An 18,686-nucleotide genomic window follows, 5' to 3' on the forward strand; every position below is an offset into this window, starting at 1 on the left:
CGGTACTGAGATGACCTGGTGGGTAAAACCAATCATGGACAAGCTCAGAGGAGGTAACAGCTCCACAGACAGTAATCACTGAAATGACCGAGTGAATACGGAGCAGCACTGAAATGACCTAGTGAATACGGAGCAGCACTGAAATGACCTGGTGGGTAAAACAAATAATGTACTATCTCTGAGGAGGTGGTAGCTTTACTGACCGCAATCCCTACTCCTAACACCAACACTAGAAATAGCCGTGGAGCGTTCCTAACTCTGCCTCGACGCCTCTTCACAGCCAAGAACTAGCTACCCCTGAAGATGGAAACGGAAAACTATCTCGCCTCAGAGAAACCCCCAAAGGAAGATAGCCCCCCCACAAAAATTGACGGTGAGTGGAGAGGGAAATGACAAACTCAGAAATGAAACTAGATTTTAGCAAAGGGGGCCAATACTATCTAAATAGACAGAGATAGAAAAGGCTACTGTGCGGTCAGTATAAAAACTAAATGTCCACGCAGAGTTTACAAAAATAACCTCCACACCGACTCACGGTGTGGAGGGGCAAATCTGCAACCCCAGAGCTTCCAACTAGCCGGAATATTTCATAATGACAAGCTGGACAAAAGAGACATAACTTAAACTGAACAGAAGGTCATAAGCAGGGAAACACCCAAAAACTAGCAGAACTTATCTTAAGCTGAAAATGGACTGGCCAACAGAGAACTTCCAGGAAAGGACTGAATCCACAGGAGAAACATTGACAGCTGGGATCCACTACAGCCAAAAGCCCAGTTAAATAACAAGGCCAGAGAACCGATTAGTGAAAGCAGCTGCTAAGTTCCACTTGAAACCACCAGAGGGAGCCCAAGAGCAGAACTCCCAAAAATACCATTCGCAACCACAGGATGGAGCCCAAGAACGGAATTCACAACAGTACCCCCCCCCCTTGAGGAGGGGTCATCACCGAACCCTCACCAGAGCCCCCAGGCCGATCGGGACGAGCCAAATGAAAAGCACGTACCAAATCGGCAGCATGGACATCGGAGGCAAAAACCCAAAAGTTACGCACATCCCGTGACAAAGAAGGCCACCAAAAGGACCTGGCAACCAAATCTCTGGTACCAAAGATTCCAGGATGACCAGCCAACACCGAACAATGAATCTCAGAAATCACCTAAAGGTACCTTCACACGAAGCGACGCTGCAGCGATAGCAACAACGATGCCGATCGCTGCAGCGTCGCTGTTTGATCGCTGGAGAGCTGTCACACAGACCGCTCTCCAGCGACCAACGATGCCGAGGTCCCCGGGTAACCAGGGTAAACATCGGGTTGCTAAGCGCAGGGCCGCGCTTAGTAACCCGATGTTTACCCTGGTTACCAGCGTAAAAGTAAAAAAAACAAACAGCACATACTTACATGCGTCCCCCAGCGTCTGCTTCCTGACACTGACTGAGCTCCGGCCCTAACAGCACAGCGGTGACGTCACCGCTCTGCTTTCACTTTCACTTTAGGGCCGGCGCTCAGTCAGTGTCAGGAAGCAGATGCTGGGGGACGCATGTAAGTATGTGCTGTTTGTTTTTTTTACTTTTACGCTGGTAACCAGGGTAAACATCGGGTTACTAAGCGCGGCCCTGCGCTTGGTAACCCGATGTTTACCCTGGTTACCAGTGTAAAACATCGCTGGTATCGTTGCTTTTGCTTTCAAACACAACGATACACAGCGATCGGACGACCAAATAAAGTTCTGGACTTTATTCAGCGACCAGCGACATCACAGCAGGATCCTGATCGCTGCTGCGTGTCAAATGAAACGATATCGCTAGCCAGGACGCTGCAACGTCACGGATCGCTAGCGATGTCGTTTCGTGTGAAGGTACCTTTACTAGTCCATCTATCAGGAACAAACAATTTCCCCACAGGACAGCGGTCGGGTCTATCAGCCTGAAACTCCTGAAGCACCCGCCGCAAATCAGGGGAGATGGCAGAAAGAATCACCCCCTCCTTGAGAATACCAGCCGGCTCACGGACTCCAGGAGAATCAGGCAAAAAACTCCTAGACAGGGCATCAGCCTTCACATTCTTAGATCCCGGAAGATACGAGACCACAAAATCAAAACGGGAGAAAAACAAAGACCACCGAGCTTGTCTAGGATTCAACCGCTTGGCCGACTCAAGGTACATCAGATTCTTATGGTCGGTCAAGACCACAACACGATGCTTGGCTCCCTCAAGCCAATGTCGCCACTCCTCGAATGCCCACTTCATAGCCAACAACTCCCGATTGCCGACATCATAATTACGCTCAGCAGGCGAAAACTTTCTGGAGAAGAAAGCACACGGCTTCAACACAGAGCCATCAGAACTTCTCTGAGACAGAACAGCTCCTGCCCCAATCTCAGAAGCGTCAACCTCAACCTGAAAAGGGAGAGAAACATCTGGCTGACGCAACACAGGGGCAGAAGTAAAACGACGCTTAAGGTACTGAAAGGCCTCCACAGCCGCAGAGGACCAATTCACCACATCTGCACCTTTCTTGGTCAAATCGGTCAGAGGTTTAACCACAGTAGAAAAATTAGCAATGAAGCGGCGATAAAAATTAGCAAAGCCCAAAAATTTCTGAAGGCTCTTCACAGATGTGGGCTGAGTCCAATCATAAATAGCCTGGACCTTAACAGGGTCCATTTCAATAGCCGAGGGAGAAAAAAAGAACCCCAGAAAAGAAACCTTCTGAACTCCAAAAAGGCACTCCCAATCATCGGAAAATAAAAAAATATCATCCAAATATACAATCATAAATTTATCCAAATACTCCCAGAAAATATCATGCATAAAGGACTGAAACACAGATGGAGCATTAGAGAGCCCGAAAGGCATCACAAGATATTCAAAATGGCCTTCGGGCGTATTAAATGCTGTTTTCCATTCATCACCCTGTTTGATGCGGACCAGATTATACGCCCCTCGAAGGTCAATCTTGGTAAACCAGCTAGCCCCTTTAATCCGAGACAAACAAATCAGAGAGCAAAGGCAAAGGGTACTGGAATTTGACCGTGATCTTATTGAGAAGGCGATAATCTATACAGGGCCTCAAGGAGCCATCCTTCTTGGCAACAAAAAAGAACCCCGCTCCCAACGGTGACGAAGACGGGCGAATATGCCCCTTCTCCAAGGACTCCTTTACATAAGTCCGCATAGCGGCATGCTCTGGCACAGACAGATTGAAAAGTCGACCCTTAGGGAACTTACAGCCAGGAATCAAATCAATAGCGCAATCACAGTCCCTATGAGGAGGCAGAGGACTGGATTTAGGCTCCTCAAATATATCCTGGAAATCCGACAAAAACTCAGGAACTTCAGAAGAAGGGGACGAGGAAATTGACATCAGAGGAATGTCACTATGTATCCCCTGACAACCCCAACTAGTCACAGACATAGATTTCCAATCCAGCACTGGATTATGTACCTGTAACCATGGAAACCCCAGCACAACCACATCATGCAAATTATGCAACACCAAAAAGCGAATATTTTCCGGATGTGCTGGAGCCATGGTCATGGCTAACTGTGTCCAGTACTGAGGTTTATTCTTGGCCAATGGCGTAGCATCAATCCCCCTCAAGGGAATAGGACTCTGCAAAGGCTCCAAGGAAAAACCACAGCGCTTGGCAAATTCTAGGTCCATTAAGTTCAGGGCAGCGCCAGAATCCACAAATGCCATTACAGAAAAGGACGACAATGAGCAAATCAGAGTAATAGACAAGAGAAATTTAGGCTGTACAGTACTGATGGTAACCGACCTAGCAACCCTCTTAGTTCGTTTCGGGCAGTCAGAGATAGCATGAGTAGCATCACCACAGTAAAAACACAGCCCATTCTGACGTCTGAACTCCTGCCGTTCTGCTCTCGTCAAAACGCTATCACATTGCATAGACTCAGAACTCTGCCGAGAGGACACCGCCATATGGTGCACTACCTTACGTTCACGTAGGCGCCGATCAATCTGAATGGCCAGAGACATTGATTCGTTCAAACCAGCAGGCGTGGGAAACCCCACCATAACATCTTTAAGAGCTTCAGAAAGACCCTTTCTGAAAATAGCCGCCAGGGCATCCTCATTCCATTTTGTAAGCACAGACCACTTTCTAAATTTCTGACAATATATCTCTGCCGCTTCCTGACCCTGACACAGAGCCAGCAAAATTCTTTCTGCCTGATCCACAGAATTGGGTTCGTCATAAAGCAGTCCAAGTGCTTGAAAAAATGAATCTACATTGAGCAATGCAGGATTCCCTGGCTCAAGGGAGAATGCCCAGTCCTGCGGGTCGCCACGCAGCAAAGAAATAACAATCTTCACCTGCTGAATGGGGTCACCAGAGGAACGGGGTCTCAGAGCAAAAAATAATCTGCAATTATTTTTAAAGTTCAAAAACCTAGATCTATCCCCAGAAAACAAATCAGGGATAGGAATTCTAGGCTCAGAAACAGGAGTTTGGACAACATAGTCTTGGATACTCTGTACCCTTGCAGCGAGATGATCAACACGCGCAGACAGACCCTGAACCTCCATATCAGCACCAAGCTCCTGCACCATCCAAAAATCAAGGGGAAAAAAAAGGACGAAACAAGCAACAAGAAAAAAAAAACAATGACTCAGAACTTTCTCTTCCCTCTTTTGAGATGCATTTAACACATTGTGGGCCAGCTGTACTGTTATGACCTGGTGGTTACGGAGCGGTACTGAGATGACCTGGTGGGTAAAACCAATCATGGACAAGCTCAGAGGAGGTAACAGCTCCACAGACAGTAATCACTGAAATGACCGAGTGAATACGGAGCAGCACTGAAATGACCTAGTGAATACGGAGCAGCACTGAAATGACCTGGTGGGTAAAACAAATAATGTACTATCTCTGAGGAGGTGGTAGCTTTACTGACCGCAATCCCTACTCCTAACACCAACACTAGAAATAGCCGTGGAGCGTTCCTAACTCTGCCTCGACGCCTCTTCACAGCCAAGAACTAGCTACCCCTGAAGATGGAAACGGAAAACTATCTCGCCTCAGAGAAACCCCCAAAGGAAGATAGCCCCCCACAAAAATTGACGGTGAGTGGAGAGGGAAATGACAAACTCAGAAATGAAACTAGATTTTAGCAAAGGGGGCCAATACTATCTAAATAGACAGAGATAGAAAAGGCTACTGTGCGGTCAGTATAAAAACTAAATGTCCACGCAGAGTTTACAAAAATAACCTCCACACCGACTCACGGTGTGGAGGGGCAAATCTGCGACCCCAGAGCTTCCAACTAGCCGGAATATTTCATAATGACAAGCTGGACAAAAGAGACATAACTTAAACTGAACAGAAGGTCATAAGCAGGGAAACACCCAAAAACTAGCAGAACTTATCTTAAGCTGAAAATGGACTGGCCAACAGAGAACTTCCAGGAAAGGACTGAATCCACAGGAGAAACATTGACAGCTGGGATCCACTACAGCCAAAAGCCCAGTTAAATAACAAGGCCAGAGAACCGATTAGTGAAAGCAGCTGCTAAGTTCCACTTGAAACCACCAGAGGGAGCCCAAGAGCAGAACTCCCAAAAATACCATTCGCAACCACAGGATGGAGCCCAAGAACGGAATTCACAACAGTTTCCACTTTTTAGGCACATCAGGGGGTCTCCAAACGTGACATGGCGCCACCATTGATTCCAGCCAATCCTGCGTTGAAAAAGTCAAATGGTGCTCCCTCCCTTCCGAGCCCTGATGTGTGCCCAAACAGTGGTTTACCCCCACGTATGGGATACCAGAATACTCAGGACAATCTTGACAACAACTTTTGGGGTCCAATTTCTCCTGTTACCCTTGTGAAAATAAAAAATTGCGGGCTAAAAAATTATTTTTGAGGAAAGAAAAAATATATATTTTTTTCCTCGGCTCTGCGTTATAAACGTCTGTGAAGCACTTGGGGGTTCAAAGTGCTCACCACACATCTAGATAAGTTTCTTGGGGGGTCTAGTTTCCAAAATGGGGTCACTTGTGGGGGGTTTCTACTGTTTAGGCACATCAGGGGCTCTGCAAATGCAACATGACACCCGCAGACCATTCCATCAAAGTCTGCATTTCAAAACGTCACTACTTCCCTTCCGAGCCTCGACGTGTGCCCAAACAGTGGTTTACCCCCACATATGGGGTATCAGCGTACTCAGGACAAACTGGACAACAACTTTTGGGGTCGAATTTCTCGTTACCCTTGTGAAAATAAAAAATTGCGGGCTAAAAATCATTTTTGAGGAAAGAAAAATTATTTTTTATTTTCACGGCTCTGCGTTATAAACTTCTGTGAAGCACTTGGGGGTTCAAAGTGCTCACCACACATCTAGATTAGTTCCTTTGGAGGTCTTGTTTCCAAAATGGGGTCAATTGTGGGGAAGCTCCAATGTTTAGGCACACAGGGGCTCTCCAAACACGACATGGTGTCCGCTAAAGATTGGAGCCAATTTTTCATTCAAAAAATCAAATGGTGCTCCTTCCCTTCCAAGCCCTGCCATGGGCCCAAACAGTGGTTCCCCCCACATATAGGGTATTGGCGTACACAGGACAAACTGGACAGCAACATTTGTGGTCCACTTTCTCCTTTTACACTTGGGAAAATTAAAAAAATTGTTGCTAAAAGATCATTTTTGTGACTAAAAAGTTAAATGTTCATTTTATCCTTCCATATTGCTTCTGCTACTGTGAAACACCTGAAGAGTTAATAAACTTCTTGAATGTAGTTATGAGCACCTTGAGGGGTGCAGTTTTTAGAATGGTGTCACTTTTGGTTATTTTCAGCCATACAGACCCCTCAAACTGACTTCAAATGTGAGGTGATCACTAAAAAAAATGGTTTTGTTAATTTTGTTGTAAAAATGAGAAATCGTTGGTCAAATTTTAACCCTTATAACTGTAGAGGAAGGGAGTGATACAGCCCGTATTGGGAAACTTACAGATTTTTCTCCACTGCGGCTCCGTTTTTCTACTTTTATCTCTTCTAAAGGTCAGTACTTATGTTTGCACTCCTCAATTTTCAATGGTCCAAATTTTCCATATGATGTTTTGAACTGATGTCCTCTGCCAGCCTCCCTGTTCATTCTCCCGTAATGCAAATTGTATTCTGCACTCAGTAACGCCACTAAACTATTTCTTTGGGCCTTTTCGATATATTTTTGTATATATTAATTGTATATATTTTTGTACATATGTCACAAAAATTTTTTTTTGTATCTTCTTTCACGTATCTATACACAGTCTGCCATCCCCAACGTTGGGATGGGTATAGTAATCGCTTTGTTTTTTGTATATACCACTCTTTTTTTCTCTCTCTAATTGTACAGTATGTGCACTTGTTTTTCCAGTGAGGTTTGATAAAGACCCACCACGGGGTCGAAATGTTACCTACTTTAACCTACTACGAAGACCTTCTTTAATACTGTGGTGACTTGAATAAACCTTTGATCTAGTATAGATCATCATCACATGTATAGGTCATCATCATCATCACGCGCCGGTCATCATCATCACGTACCAGTCATCATCATCACACGCCGACCATCATCACACGCAGGTCATCATCATCACGCGCCAGTCATCATACGCGCCAGTCATCATCATCACGCGCCGGTCATCTTCATCACGTGTCGGTCATCATCATCACACGCCGATCATCATCACACACAGAACATCATCATCACGAGCCGGACATCATGATCATCACGCGGCGGTCATCATGATCATCACACGGTGGACATCATTATCATCATCATCAATAAAAATGAAAAAAGCATATACAGATTGGGAGGAATAGGGCTAAGCAACAGCACATGTGATAAAGACTTGGGTATACTAATAGATCACAGACTGAACATGAGTCTACAGTGTGATGCAGCAGCAAAAAAGGCAAATACAATTCTGGGATGTATTAACAGAAGCATACAGTCTAGATCACGTGAAGTCATTATTGCCCTCTACTCCTCTTTGGTCAGACCTCATCTGGATACTGTGTCCAGTTTTGGGCACCACATTTTAGACATCAACAAACTGGAGCAAGTTCAGAGAAGAGCGACCAGAATGGTGACCGGTCTGCAAACCATGTCCTATGAGGAACGGTTACAGGATTTGGGAATGTTTAGCTTGCAAAAAAGAAGACTGAGACAATAGCTGTCTACAAATATCTCAAGGGCTGTCACATTGTAGAAGGATCATCTTTATTCTCATTTGTACAAGGAAAGACTAGAAGCAATGGGATGAAACAATGGAAGGAGACACAGATTAGATATTAGAAAACACTTTTTGACAGTGAGGGTGATCACTGAGTGGAACAGGCGGCCACGAGAGGCGGTGAGTTCTTCAATGGAAGTCTTCAAACAGAGGCTGGACAGACATCTGTCTGGGATGATTTAGTGAATCCTGCTTTGAGCAAGGGGTTGGACCAGATGACACAGGAGGTCCCTTCTAACTCTACAATTCTATGATCACGTGACGAACATCATCATCATCACGCACTGGACATCATCATCACACGCAGGTCATTATCATTATCACGTGCTGGTCATCATCATCATGCGCTGATCATCATCATCACACACCTTACATAATCATCATCACACGCAGGTCATCATCATTATCACGAGCCGGTCATCATCACACATCGGTCATTATTACCTGTGGAAACATCTCCCGGAATCTCCTCCTTCCCGTCACTGATACACGGCTGATCCCCCCTCATCATCGCTTCTTCTTCTGTCTCGTCTTTCACTTTATTCTTAGTCGGATCTTCCTCCTGATATATCAGATGTAACAATCAGCACAATCCAAGAAACCACCAAAATCTGTGACCTCTATGACCTCGATTAGAAATGTCCTCCCATATACAGATCCGGTACAGGGCTCAGCACCGTCTACCTGATGATCCTCCGGGATGTTGTGATTCTCCTCCGGACAGTCCTGGGGATACAGATGACGGGGACATCTCTCTGGTGGATTTCTCCTCCTGGATCCATCTGTGGAGACACACAGTGATGGAATAGATTGTGTGATGTGATGATGAGATGATGGGAGTAGTAGTAGGTGACCACAGAACAGACATGACAGTCTCCCCTCCTCACCCTGCTGGTCGGCCCATATTGCGATCGCCTCTTGTGCTCCATGTATTACCTCAACCTTAATGTCAATCAGATCTTCACCCTAAAAAGAAAACTGTAAGATGAGCTCAGGTCCCATCACTTCATGGTCAGATGTTGTGGGGGCTTCAGTGTCATCTACCTGATGATCCTCCGGGATGTTGCGATTCTCCTCCGGACAGTCCTGGGGATGCAGAGGACGGGGACATCTCTCTGGTGGATTTCTCCTCCTGGATCCATCTGTGGAGACACACAGACTGAATACATGACCGGCCGTGTATCTGTCTATATATGAGACACGTCTCTCAGAATCGGTAAATCTAGGTTTATGTATCAGGGACTAAGTTACAGTACATTGTTGTGGTCTTCACCACCGGTACAGAGGTCCCAGCACATTGTGGCCTCAAGTATGAAGTGATGATCAGCGAGGACAAAGCCTAATGCTCTCTGCTCTGCACTCGGAGGATGAGGACCCTGAGGAGGGGGACAGAGAAGACACTCGCCAGTCAGATGGAGGAGCCGTGCTAAGAAACACAACTCCTCCAAGTTCCCTCTCCACCAGGGATGGTACCACAGAGGAGATGGAGAAAGCTCCACTGTCAGGAAATATTACGTAATGTCTTGTTGTTCCATTACACACTGAACTATGCTGCATCTCCCTGCGTGTGTAAGTGACATGTGGCCCAGACAGAGGCTGTGGACTTCTGACCCCCCTCCTCACATTGCCTGTCAGCTCTGTGTAATCCTATACTCCCCCCCCCAGTAATGCTTTTGCTTGCAGCCATGTGTCCTCTGAGTTATGTGACAATTATTATTCATGATGAATAATTTGACCTCAGGTGGTGACAGAGATATGAAAGTTACATATTTGTGATGTGAGACAATAGGGCTACACACCAGTGTGTTTTCTAAGCGCAGCACCTAGAAGAAACAGATAAATGGATTTCTGCTTAACCGGGTCATACAGATACTTCATGTTTAGGATCAAATTAATGCCCAACTCATGCCGGGAAGAATGGTAGTTCCATGGTCGCTATACGGGGTGCAATACCTGAGCTACGATGGTTAGGAGTTTTCAGTACGCTTCAGAGTCAGCTTTTGTCCAAGGAACTAGTTGAGAGTCACATCTGTGATGCATTGGGACCCCATATGTTCTCCTCCCCCCAACCGCATGGATAGCCCTGATATGAAAGAACTGTAAGTCTATTTTCTTCCTTTAATCCTTTTTTTATTTTGTAATTATCTGTATTTATTTTGTAATTATCTGTATATACATAATTGTCTCATTTTATAATCTTTTTGCACTTTTGTAAACACTGCCTACCTTTTGGAGTAAAATATATAAAATTACTAGCTTAGTTTCTCCTTGCTCTATAACGTACTGTCACGTCCTCTGAAGTAATTTACCCTACTAATTGGGTTGGCTCCTGACCCATTATTAATTGAGGAACAGAAGATGGTGGCAGCAGAAGCGTCCTGCACTGGTGGGTGACGCTGGCAGTGACGGAACAGGGTTTTTTAGAGTGTATTGCTCAGCTGTGGCTGGGAATAATTATATCACCCTCACTGCAGTGTGTGCCCCACAGCCAGTACATATCAGGCAGCCTTTCTGGTGACTCATCATCCTAGGTACAGTTGCCTGACTGACCTGAGGGTAAGGGGGGCGCCAGAGAGCTGTGAGTTCCAAACCAGAACTGGGAAGTGGGATATAAATAAATACCCTGCAGAAAAGAACCAGGGGCAACCAAACAACCCCGGTTCATGACATCCACATTTCTATTCATCGGTTTCTTCTCTTAATTCGCCATTATGGAGATTGGGGGAAGGACAGTTACCATTTACCAGTGATTGTTTTCTGAGAGCTCATAAGGTCACCATGAGGACACGGCCTCCCTCCTGGACAGGATCCCCTGGGATCACTAAAAGAGAACCTGCCGTCCTCCTATTAATCGATGAGTTACTGCATATTTATTATAGAGATAAATCTTAACATTTGCCTCAATATAAACGCTAAAATAGGCAGCAAGTGCGCGGAAAGTTCTGAGTTTGAATCTGAAGGAGAACAAAGTGCATGTGTACGGCTAGCGGATGAAGTTGCAGCGCTCGGGAGGACGATGTTGTGGGGAGACCCCGATACGCAGCGGTTAGTGCCTATCAATGTGTAATATAAGAAGACAACTATAGAGCAGGCACCGGGGTCATGGGCGCTTACTGATGTACACGGGGAGCCAAGGAGAAATTGTCTGGTCAGATTCCACAAAAAAGCCCCATAATACATATCCTACTGAACGAACAACCCTTTACGGGAGACTTACATATCACCATTGTGGGGCCCGATGTCCCTGCGGGGCCAACACCTGTGTCACCATCCCACTTACATTGTTCTGATCAGACCTCATGAAGAGGAAGAGCGGACCCCCTGACATTTTGCGGTCATTGAGCCCTTGAGGCAAGGACCCCCGTCCCGGACATTCTGACATCATGTAATGAGGCTCATGCATGGAGGAAGCCAGGTGCGGGTCTGTGGCGCAAGCTCCGATTCCTGCTGTTTAAACATTTTACTGCTGCTGACAGCCTGACAGTGTCATTTAAAGGGAACCTGTTATGTAAAACAATGCTAATAACCTGCAGACATGGGGTTAACCTGCAGGTTAATAACATATTGAACCTGTCCGGTGTCAGCACTGAGAGGAAATTATCTTTAGTTCCTCTCAGCAGCATTCGGCTTCCAGTCATGGAGTTTCGGCTGGAGCAGCTACAGTCACCGCTCAGTGTATAGAGAGCGGCGCAGCCCCGGCACTGACTGACAACCAGCTCAGCATTAGAGCCGGCACTGACTGACAGCCAGCTCAGCATTAGAGCCGGCTATGACCATCTGTGGCCTCCAGAAGGCCCCTGTCTCTGCCGCCAAGGTTTTCCTATAAAGTCCGGTATGAACAGGATCTCAGGTTAAAGTCCCCATTAGTTTTACTTTGTTTCTAAAAATGAGAACAAAAAAAAATGTATCAACAAACATATTTGTCACATCGGGTTTTATCCTGAATAAAACACTATAAGAAAAAAAAAATCAAAACATCAGCATTTTTATTAACTTTCACCTCATCTGGAATTTTTTCCTGTTTTTCAGCACATTATAGTGTAAAATGCAAAGTTCATGATGCAAAAAAAACCACAAGATCTCAAACATGCGGATAGAAAAAAAATGTTATGTGTTATGGAAGAAGGGGAGGGAAAAAAATGCAAAAATGGAAATTTGCCCCATCAGGACGGGGTTGAGGCGCGGAGGCCGGAGAACCGCTGGAAAGCCTCCATGTCAGACTGACGGGTGATCGGCTCCAACACCTTTATGTCAGGACAGCACTCGTGTTTCCAGGTCTGAGGGACGGTCCCGTGCCGATATTTGTGCACAGAAGGGAGAAAGTGATTTGTCACAAAGAAGAAGAGAGAACGAAGGAGAAGACCAAGGAAGGGGACACAAGTGTCAGCCAAGAGGAAGGAGCCGGATGCCGACCACGACTGATGACGACATTGGGCCTGTACCGATTCTGAGGGACGGACGAGCGACAGCGGATTGGGGGAGAATGATCAGTAAATTAACCCCGACTCTGCTGAGTAACAAACGAAAGCTAAAGATTCTGAAAGAAGCCGCCGAGAACGAAGACCCAAAACTGATGAAGACGTGACGACAACGGAGAAACCGCGACTCACAGATCAGAAGAAAATAATCAGGGAAATGAAAGCTGTTGTCAGACGGAGAAAATGTAGAGAAAACCAGAGCAAGTCTGGAGAAAACTCATCTATTATAGGACGACGCCGGAGAGACGTCATCACATCCACCGGAGCCAACAAGGAGCCTCGCTTCTCACCTCGTGGTGTAAGAGGCCGGAGCTCCTCCATCATCACGTCCTGGTACCGATCCTGGTGTCCTTCTAGATACTCCCACTCCTCCATGGAGAGATAGACAGCGACGTCCTGACACCTTATAGGAACCTGACAACAGCGACACCGTCATCACCCAGAATCCTCCAGTGCTGTCCTGTATAATGTCCCAGCAGTCACCTCTCCGCTCATCACCCAGAATCCTCCAGTGCTGTCCTGTATAATGTCCCAGCAGTCACCTCTCCGCTCATCACCCAGAATCCTCCAGTGCTGTCCTGTATAATGTCCCAGCAGTCACCTATCAGCTCATCACCCAGAATCCTCCGGTGCCTTCCTGTATAATGTCCCAACAGTCACCTCTCCGCTCATCACCCAGAATCCTCCAGTCCTGTATAATGTCCCAGCAGTCACCTCTCCGCTCATCACCCAGAATCCTCCAGTGCCGTCCTGTATAATGTCCCAGCAGTCACCTCTCCGCTCATCACCCAGAATCCTCCAGTGCTGTATAATGTCCCAGCAGTCACCTCTCCGCTCATCACCCAGAATCCTCCAGTGCTGTATAATGTCCCAGCAGTCACCTCTCCGCTCATCACCCAGAATCCTCCAGTGCTGTATATTGTCCCAGCAGTCACCTCTCCGCTCATCACCCAGAATCCTCCAGTCCTGTATAATGTCCCAGCAGTCACCTCTCTGCTCATCCCCAGAATCCTCCAGTGCTGTATAATGTCCCAGCAGTCACCTCTCCGCTCATCACCCAGAATCCTCCAGTCCTGTATAATTTCCCAGCAGTCACCTCTCCTCTCAGCAGCTCAATCATCTTGTTGCTGAGCTCCAGGATCTTCTTGTTCCTCTCATGTAGCAGGGAGGGCGGGGGAGGCTCTGTGATGGGGCCCGGGCTCCGCCCTCCTGACTCCTGGAGATGGATGATGGGAGTCACACCGTCCCCCGGTGTCTTCCTCACTATTGTGTAATCCTGTGTATGGAGAGAGACACTTAGGGAGAAGAATTCCTTCCCGACTCCAGATCTGACAATCAGTAGAAATCCCGGGATCAATAACCGTCTCCAGTAATCTGGGGCCATAACCGGGAATATTATTCCCCTCCGGACAGACATCCCGGCCCCTCTACAGCTCTTATAGGGAATCCCCATGACAACTCCTCCGGGCAGAGAGCTCCACACAATCGCTGCTCTTACAGGATAGAATCCTTCTCTCTATTCTGGATTTCCTCCTCCCGATGTCGGACTTGTCACAGAACACAATAAAGCTGATAGAAATGTAGAGGAGTTACCTCTCCGCTCAGCAGGGAGACGATCTCCAGGGCCAAGTGGAATAATCTTCTGGTGGTCTCATCCCTGACCTCGTCCATCCCCGGGGTCATTCAGGAGGAGGAGGGATGAACACTGGATCAGCTGGAGGGATCTCGTCCTGCCGGCGTCTTCATGATAAAGGAGAAGAAGGAAAATATAAGGGACAATATAACGGGAGATCCAAAATGCATATTTCTTTATTTATATGGCTTGATAAAGGCATTGTGAGGTCAAAATGTGCTGATTCTTCTGGACTAATAAAGTTATCTAAAAAAAGGAAGTCTGCTGCCCGGGTTTCTGGATTTCTATCACTCATTCTGATGTGACTATGACAATGTAAGTAAACCACTGATCACACCTACAGGATGTCACCAACCATGACTGATGTATCCTGTAACTAAGGCCCCAATAAAGACTACAAAATGACACCAACCACGATCAATGGATCCTGTAACTAAGGCTCCGATCACATCTACAAGACGTCACCAACCACAACCGATGGATCCTGTAACTAAGGCTCCGATCACATCTACAAGATGTCACCGACCACGACCGATTGATCCTGTAACCAAGGCTCCGATCACATCTACAAGACGTCACCGACCACGACCGATGGATCCTGTACCTAAGGCTCCGATCACATCTACAAGACATCACCGACCACGACCGATGGATCCTGTAACTAAGGCTCCGATCACATCTACAAGACGTCACTGACCACGACCGATGGATCCTGTACCTAAGGCTCCGATCACATCTACAAGACATCACCGACCACGACCGATGGATCCTGTAACTAAGGTTCCGATCACATCTACAACACGTCACTGACCATGACCGATGGGTCTTGTAACTAAGGCTTCAATCACATCTACAAGAATCCAATGAACACGACTGATGGATCCTGTAACTAAGGCCCCGATAGACACTACAAAACGACACCAACCACGACCATTGGATCCTATAACTAAAGCTCTGATCACATCTATAAAACGACACCAACTACGACCGATGGATCCTGTAACTAAGGCTCCGATGACATCTAGAAGACGACACCGACCACGACCGATGGATCCTGTAACTAAGGCTCCGATCACATCTACAAGACGTCACCGACCACGACCGATGGATCCTGTAACTAAGGCTCCGATCACATCTACAAGATGTCACCGACCACGACCGATTGATCCTGTAACCAAGGCTCCGATCACATCTACAAGACGTCACTGACCACGACCGATGGATCCTGTAACTAAGGCTCCGATCACATCTACAAGACGTCACCGACCACGACCGATGGATCCTGTAACTAAGGCTCCGATCACATCTACAATACACCAACCACAACCGATGGATCCTGTAACTAAGGCTCCGATCACATCTACAAGACGTCACCGACCACGACCGATGGATCCTGTAACTAAGGCTCCGATCACATCTACAATACACCAACCACAACCGATGGATCCTGTAACTAAGGCTCCGATCACATCTACAATACACCAACCACAACCGATGGATCCTGTAACTAAGGCTCCGATCACATCTACAAGACGTCACCGACCACGACCGATGGATCCTGTAACTAAGGCTCCGATCACATCTACAATACACCAACCACAACCGATGGATCCTGTAACTAAGGCTCCGATCACATCTACAAGATGTCACCGACCACAAAAGATGGATCTTGTAACTAAGGCTTCGATCACATCCACAAGACGTCAGTGACCACGACCGATGGATCCTGTAACTAAGGCTCCGATCACATCTACAAGACGTCAGTGACCACGACAGATGGATCCTGTAACTAAGGCTCCGATCACATCTACAAGATGTCACCGACCACGACCGATGGATCCTGTAACTAAGGCCCCGATCACATCTACAAGACGTCACCGACCACGACCGATGGATCCTGTAACTAAGGCTCCGATCACATCTACAATACACCAACCACAACCGATGGATCCTGTAACTAAGGCTCCGATCACATCTACAAGACGTCACCGACCACGACCGATGGATCCTGTAACTAAGGCTCCGATCACATCTACAATACACCAACCACAACCGATGGATCCTGTAACTAAGGCTCCGATCACATCTACAAGATGTCACCGACCACAAAAGATGGATCTTGTAACTAAGGCTTCGATCACATCCACAAGACGTCAGTGACCACGACCGATGGATCCTGTAACTAAGGCTCCGATCACATCTACAAGACGTCAGTGACCACGACAGATGGATCCTGTAACTAAGGCTCCGATCACATCTACAAGATGTCACCGACCACGACCGATGGATCCTGTAACTAAGGCCCCGATCACATCTACAAGACGTCACCGACCACGACCGATGGATCCTGTAACTAAGGCTCCGATCACATCTACAAGACGTCACCGACCACGACCGATGGATCCTGTAACTAAGGCTCCGATCACATCTACAAGACGTCACCGACCACGACCGATGGATCCTGTAACTAAGGCTCCGATCACATCTACAAGACGTCACCGACCACGACCGATGGATCCTGTAACTAAGGCTCCGATCACATCTACAAGACGTCACCGACCGATGGATCCTGTAACTAAGGCTCCGATCACATCTACAAGACATCACCGACCACGACCGATGGGTCCTGTAACTAAGGCTCCGATCACATCTTCAAGACATCACCGACCACGACCGATGGATCCTGTAACTAAGGCTCCGATCACATCTACAAGACGTCACCGACCACGACCGATGGATCCTGTAACTAAGGCTCCGATCACATCTATAAGACATCACCGACCACGACCGATGGATCCTGTAACTAAGGCTCCGATCACATCTATAAGACGTCACCGACCACGACGGATGGATCCTGTAACTAAGGCTCCGATCACATCTACAAGACGTCAGTGACTGATGGATCCTGTACCGGAGTCTCTGTCGCTCCTCGGTGCTGCCGTCACTCAGGTGCTGGTACACGCTCAGTACTGAGCCGACTCCCGCTCTCTGTACATTCGGCCTCTGCTGGGCGCACTGCTGAGGTTATGGGTTGATATCTGATAGATTAATTTTTTTCCTCTTTCAGGTCGAATCTGTTGCGGTGGATGATCTGCAGGACCTGTGGTGACGTCACTGTCATGTGATCAGGGGCGGAGCTCAGTAGTGTGTGGTGATTGGTGGAGGACCTGTGATGACGTCTCTGTCATGTTTCTAGTTCTTTGTCTTAGGCTGCGGTCACACTATCAGTATTTGGTCAGTATTTTACATCAGTATTTGTAGCCAAAACCAGGAGTGGAACAATCAGAGGAAAAGTATAACAGAAACATCTGCTCCACTTCTGCATTTATCACCCACTCCTGGTTTTGGCTACAAATACTGATGTAAAATACTGACCACATACTAATAGTGTGACGGCAGCCTTATAGTGAGCAGGTTGTGTGTGAGTTCTCTTGCTCTCTCTGTTATCAGCCATTACACAGCTGATTTTTGCCCTTTTCTGTGCTGATTCTGAGCTGTTGTTAGTTTTTCTCCTGATTTTGAGCAGAATGTGTCGTATAATGACAGGCAGGGAGTGTGTACAGGGGCACAGGGGGCCTCTATATAGAGACAGCGCCCGGTGTTATTGATATTATGGATAACACTTATAAAGCGAATACTGAATACAGAATTATCAGACATAGCGGGAGATTTAATTGTCTAATAATAATCAGAGCAAAGTATAAATATTTCCTATAGCAATTCCTCCATTTTATCATTACAGACATTTATCCATCAGATACTTCCCCGTGCTATAAGAGCCTGGAGGGGACGAATCCCGGTCACTGATGGACATCTTGTCTGTAGATCTCATCATATATGATTACTGGCGGAGCACGGTGATATTCTGCAGATGTGATAACTGAAGATCTATGATGTCTGATCTTACGTCTCTTTACATAGTGTCGTCATAACAAATATACCAGTTCTAGCAGTTATATCCACTAGTAATACCAACATTTATGTAATGAAAGGGTGAATGAATATATTCTTTTTCTCTGTCCCCATCTCCATTATATGAGGTCCACCATTCGGGGCGATTGTCTGCAGCTCGTTTATATAGGGAATGTTTGGGGACAGCATTTATATCTAGGTCACCGTACAGAAGTATGAAGGTAGCAGATCCTCTCGCTTTCTGTACCAGTTAGTGCCTTGTTTTACTCATGTTTATTGTACTTGTCTATATTTGCCCCGTTCACATGTAAAGCGCCATAGACTAAATGGCGCTATAAAAATGTATAATAATAATAATAATATAAGGCATGCCAAGGTGCAGGTTCCTTCTGCACTCAGGAGAAGCCATTTATAGTCCTG

General features: G+C 46.7%; 1 protein-coding gene across 2 annotated transcripts in view; it reads right to left on the minus strand.

Moving 5' to 3' along the window:
- The window catches only part of LOC143793510 (uncharacterized), a 29,738-nt gene extending 12,257 nt beyond the window's left edge, over nucleotides 1–17,481 (minus strand). The window contains exons 1-8 of one of the 2 annotated variants that reach the window (XM_077280544.1): nucleotides 17,266–17,481; nucleotides 14,315–14,461; nucleotides 13,818–13,997; nucleotides 13,012–13,135; nucleotides 9,288–9,385; nucleotides 9,131–9,209; nucleotides 8,928–9,025; nucleotides 8,688–8,805 (exon numbers count right to left, since the gene is read on the minus strand). In XM_077280544.1, coding sequence (XP_077136659.1) covers nucleotides 8,688–8,805; nucleotides 8,928–9,025; nucleotides 9,131–9,209; nucleotides 9,288–9,385; nucleotides 13,012–13,135; nucleotides 13,818–13,997; nucleotides 14,315–14,404 — 787 coding nt within the window. In that variant the 5' untranslated portion in view covers nucleotides 14,405–14,461; nucleotides 17,266–17,481. Of the gene's footprint in view, nucleotides 1–8,687; nucleotides 8,806–8,927; nucleotides 9,026–9,130; nucleotides 9,210–9,287; nucleotides 9,386–13,011; nucleotides 13,136–13,817; nucleotides 14,168–14,314; nucleotides 14,462–17,265 lie in introns of those variants that run through there. The other variant, XM_077280543.1, reaches the window with a different exon arrangement.
- Nucleotides 17,482–18,686: the final 1,205 nt, after the last annotated feature.

Source organism: Ranitomeya variabilis, chromosome 1 (assembly GCF_051348905.1).
Source record: "Ranitomeya variabilis isolate aRanVar5 chromosome 1, aRanVar5.hap1, whole genome shotgun sequence".
NCBI classification, from domain to species: Eukaryota; Metazoa; Chordata; class Amphibia; order Anura; family Dendrobatidae; genus Ranitomeya; species Ranitomeya variabilis.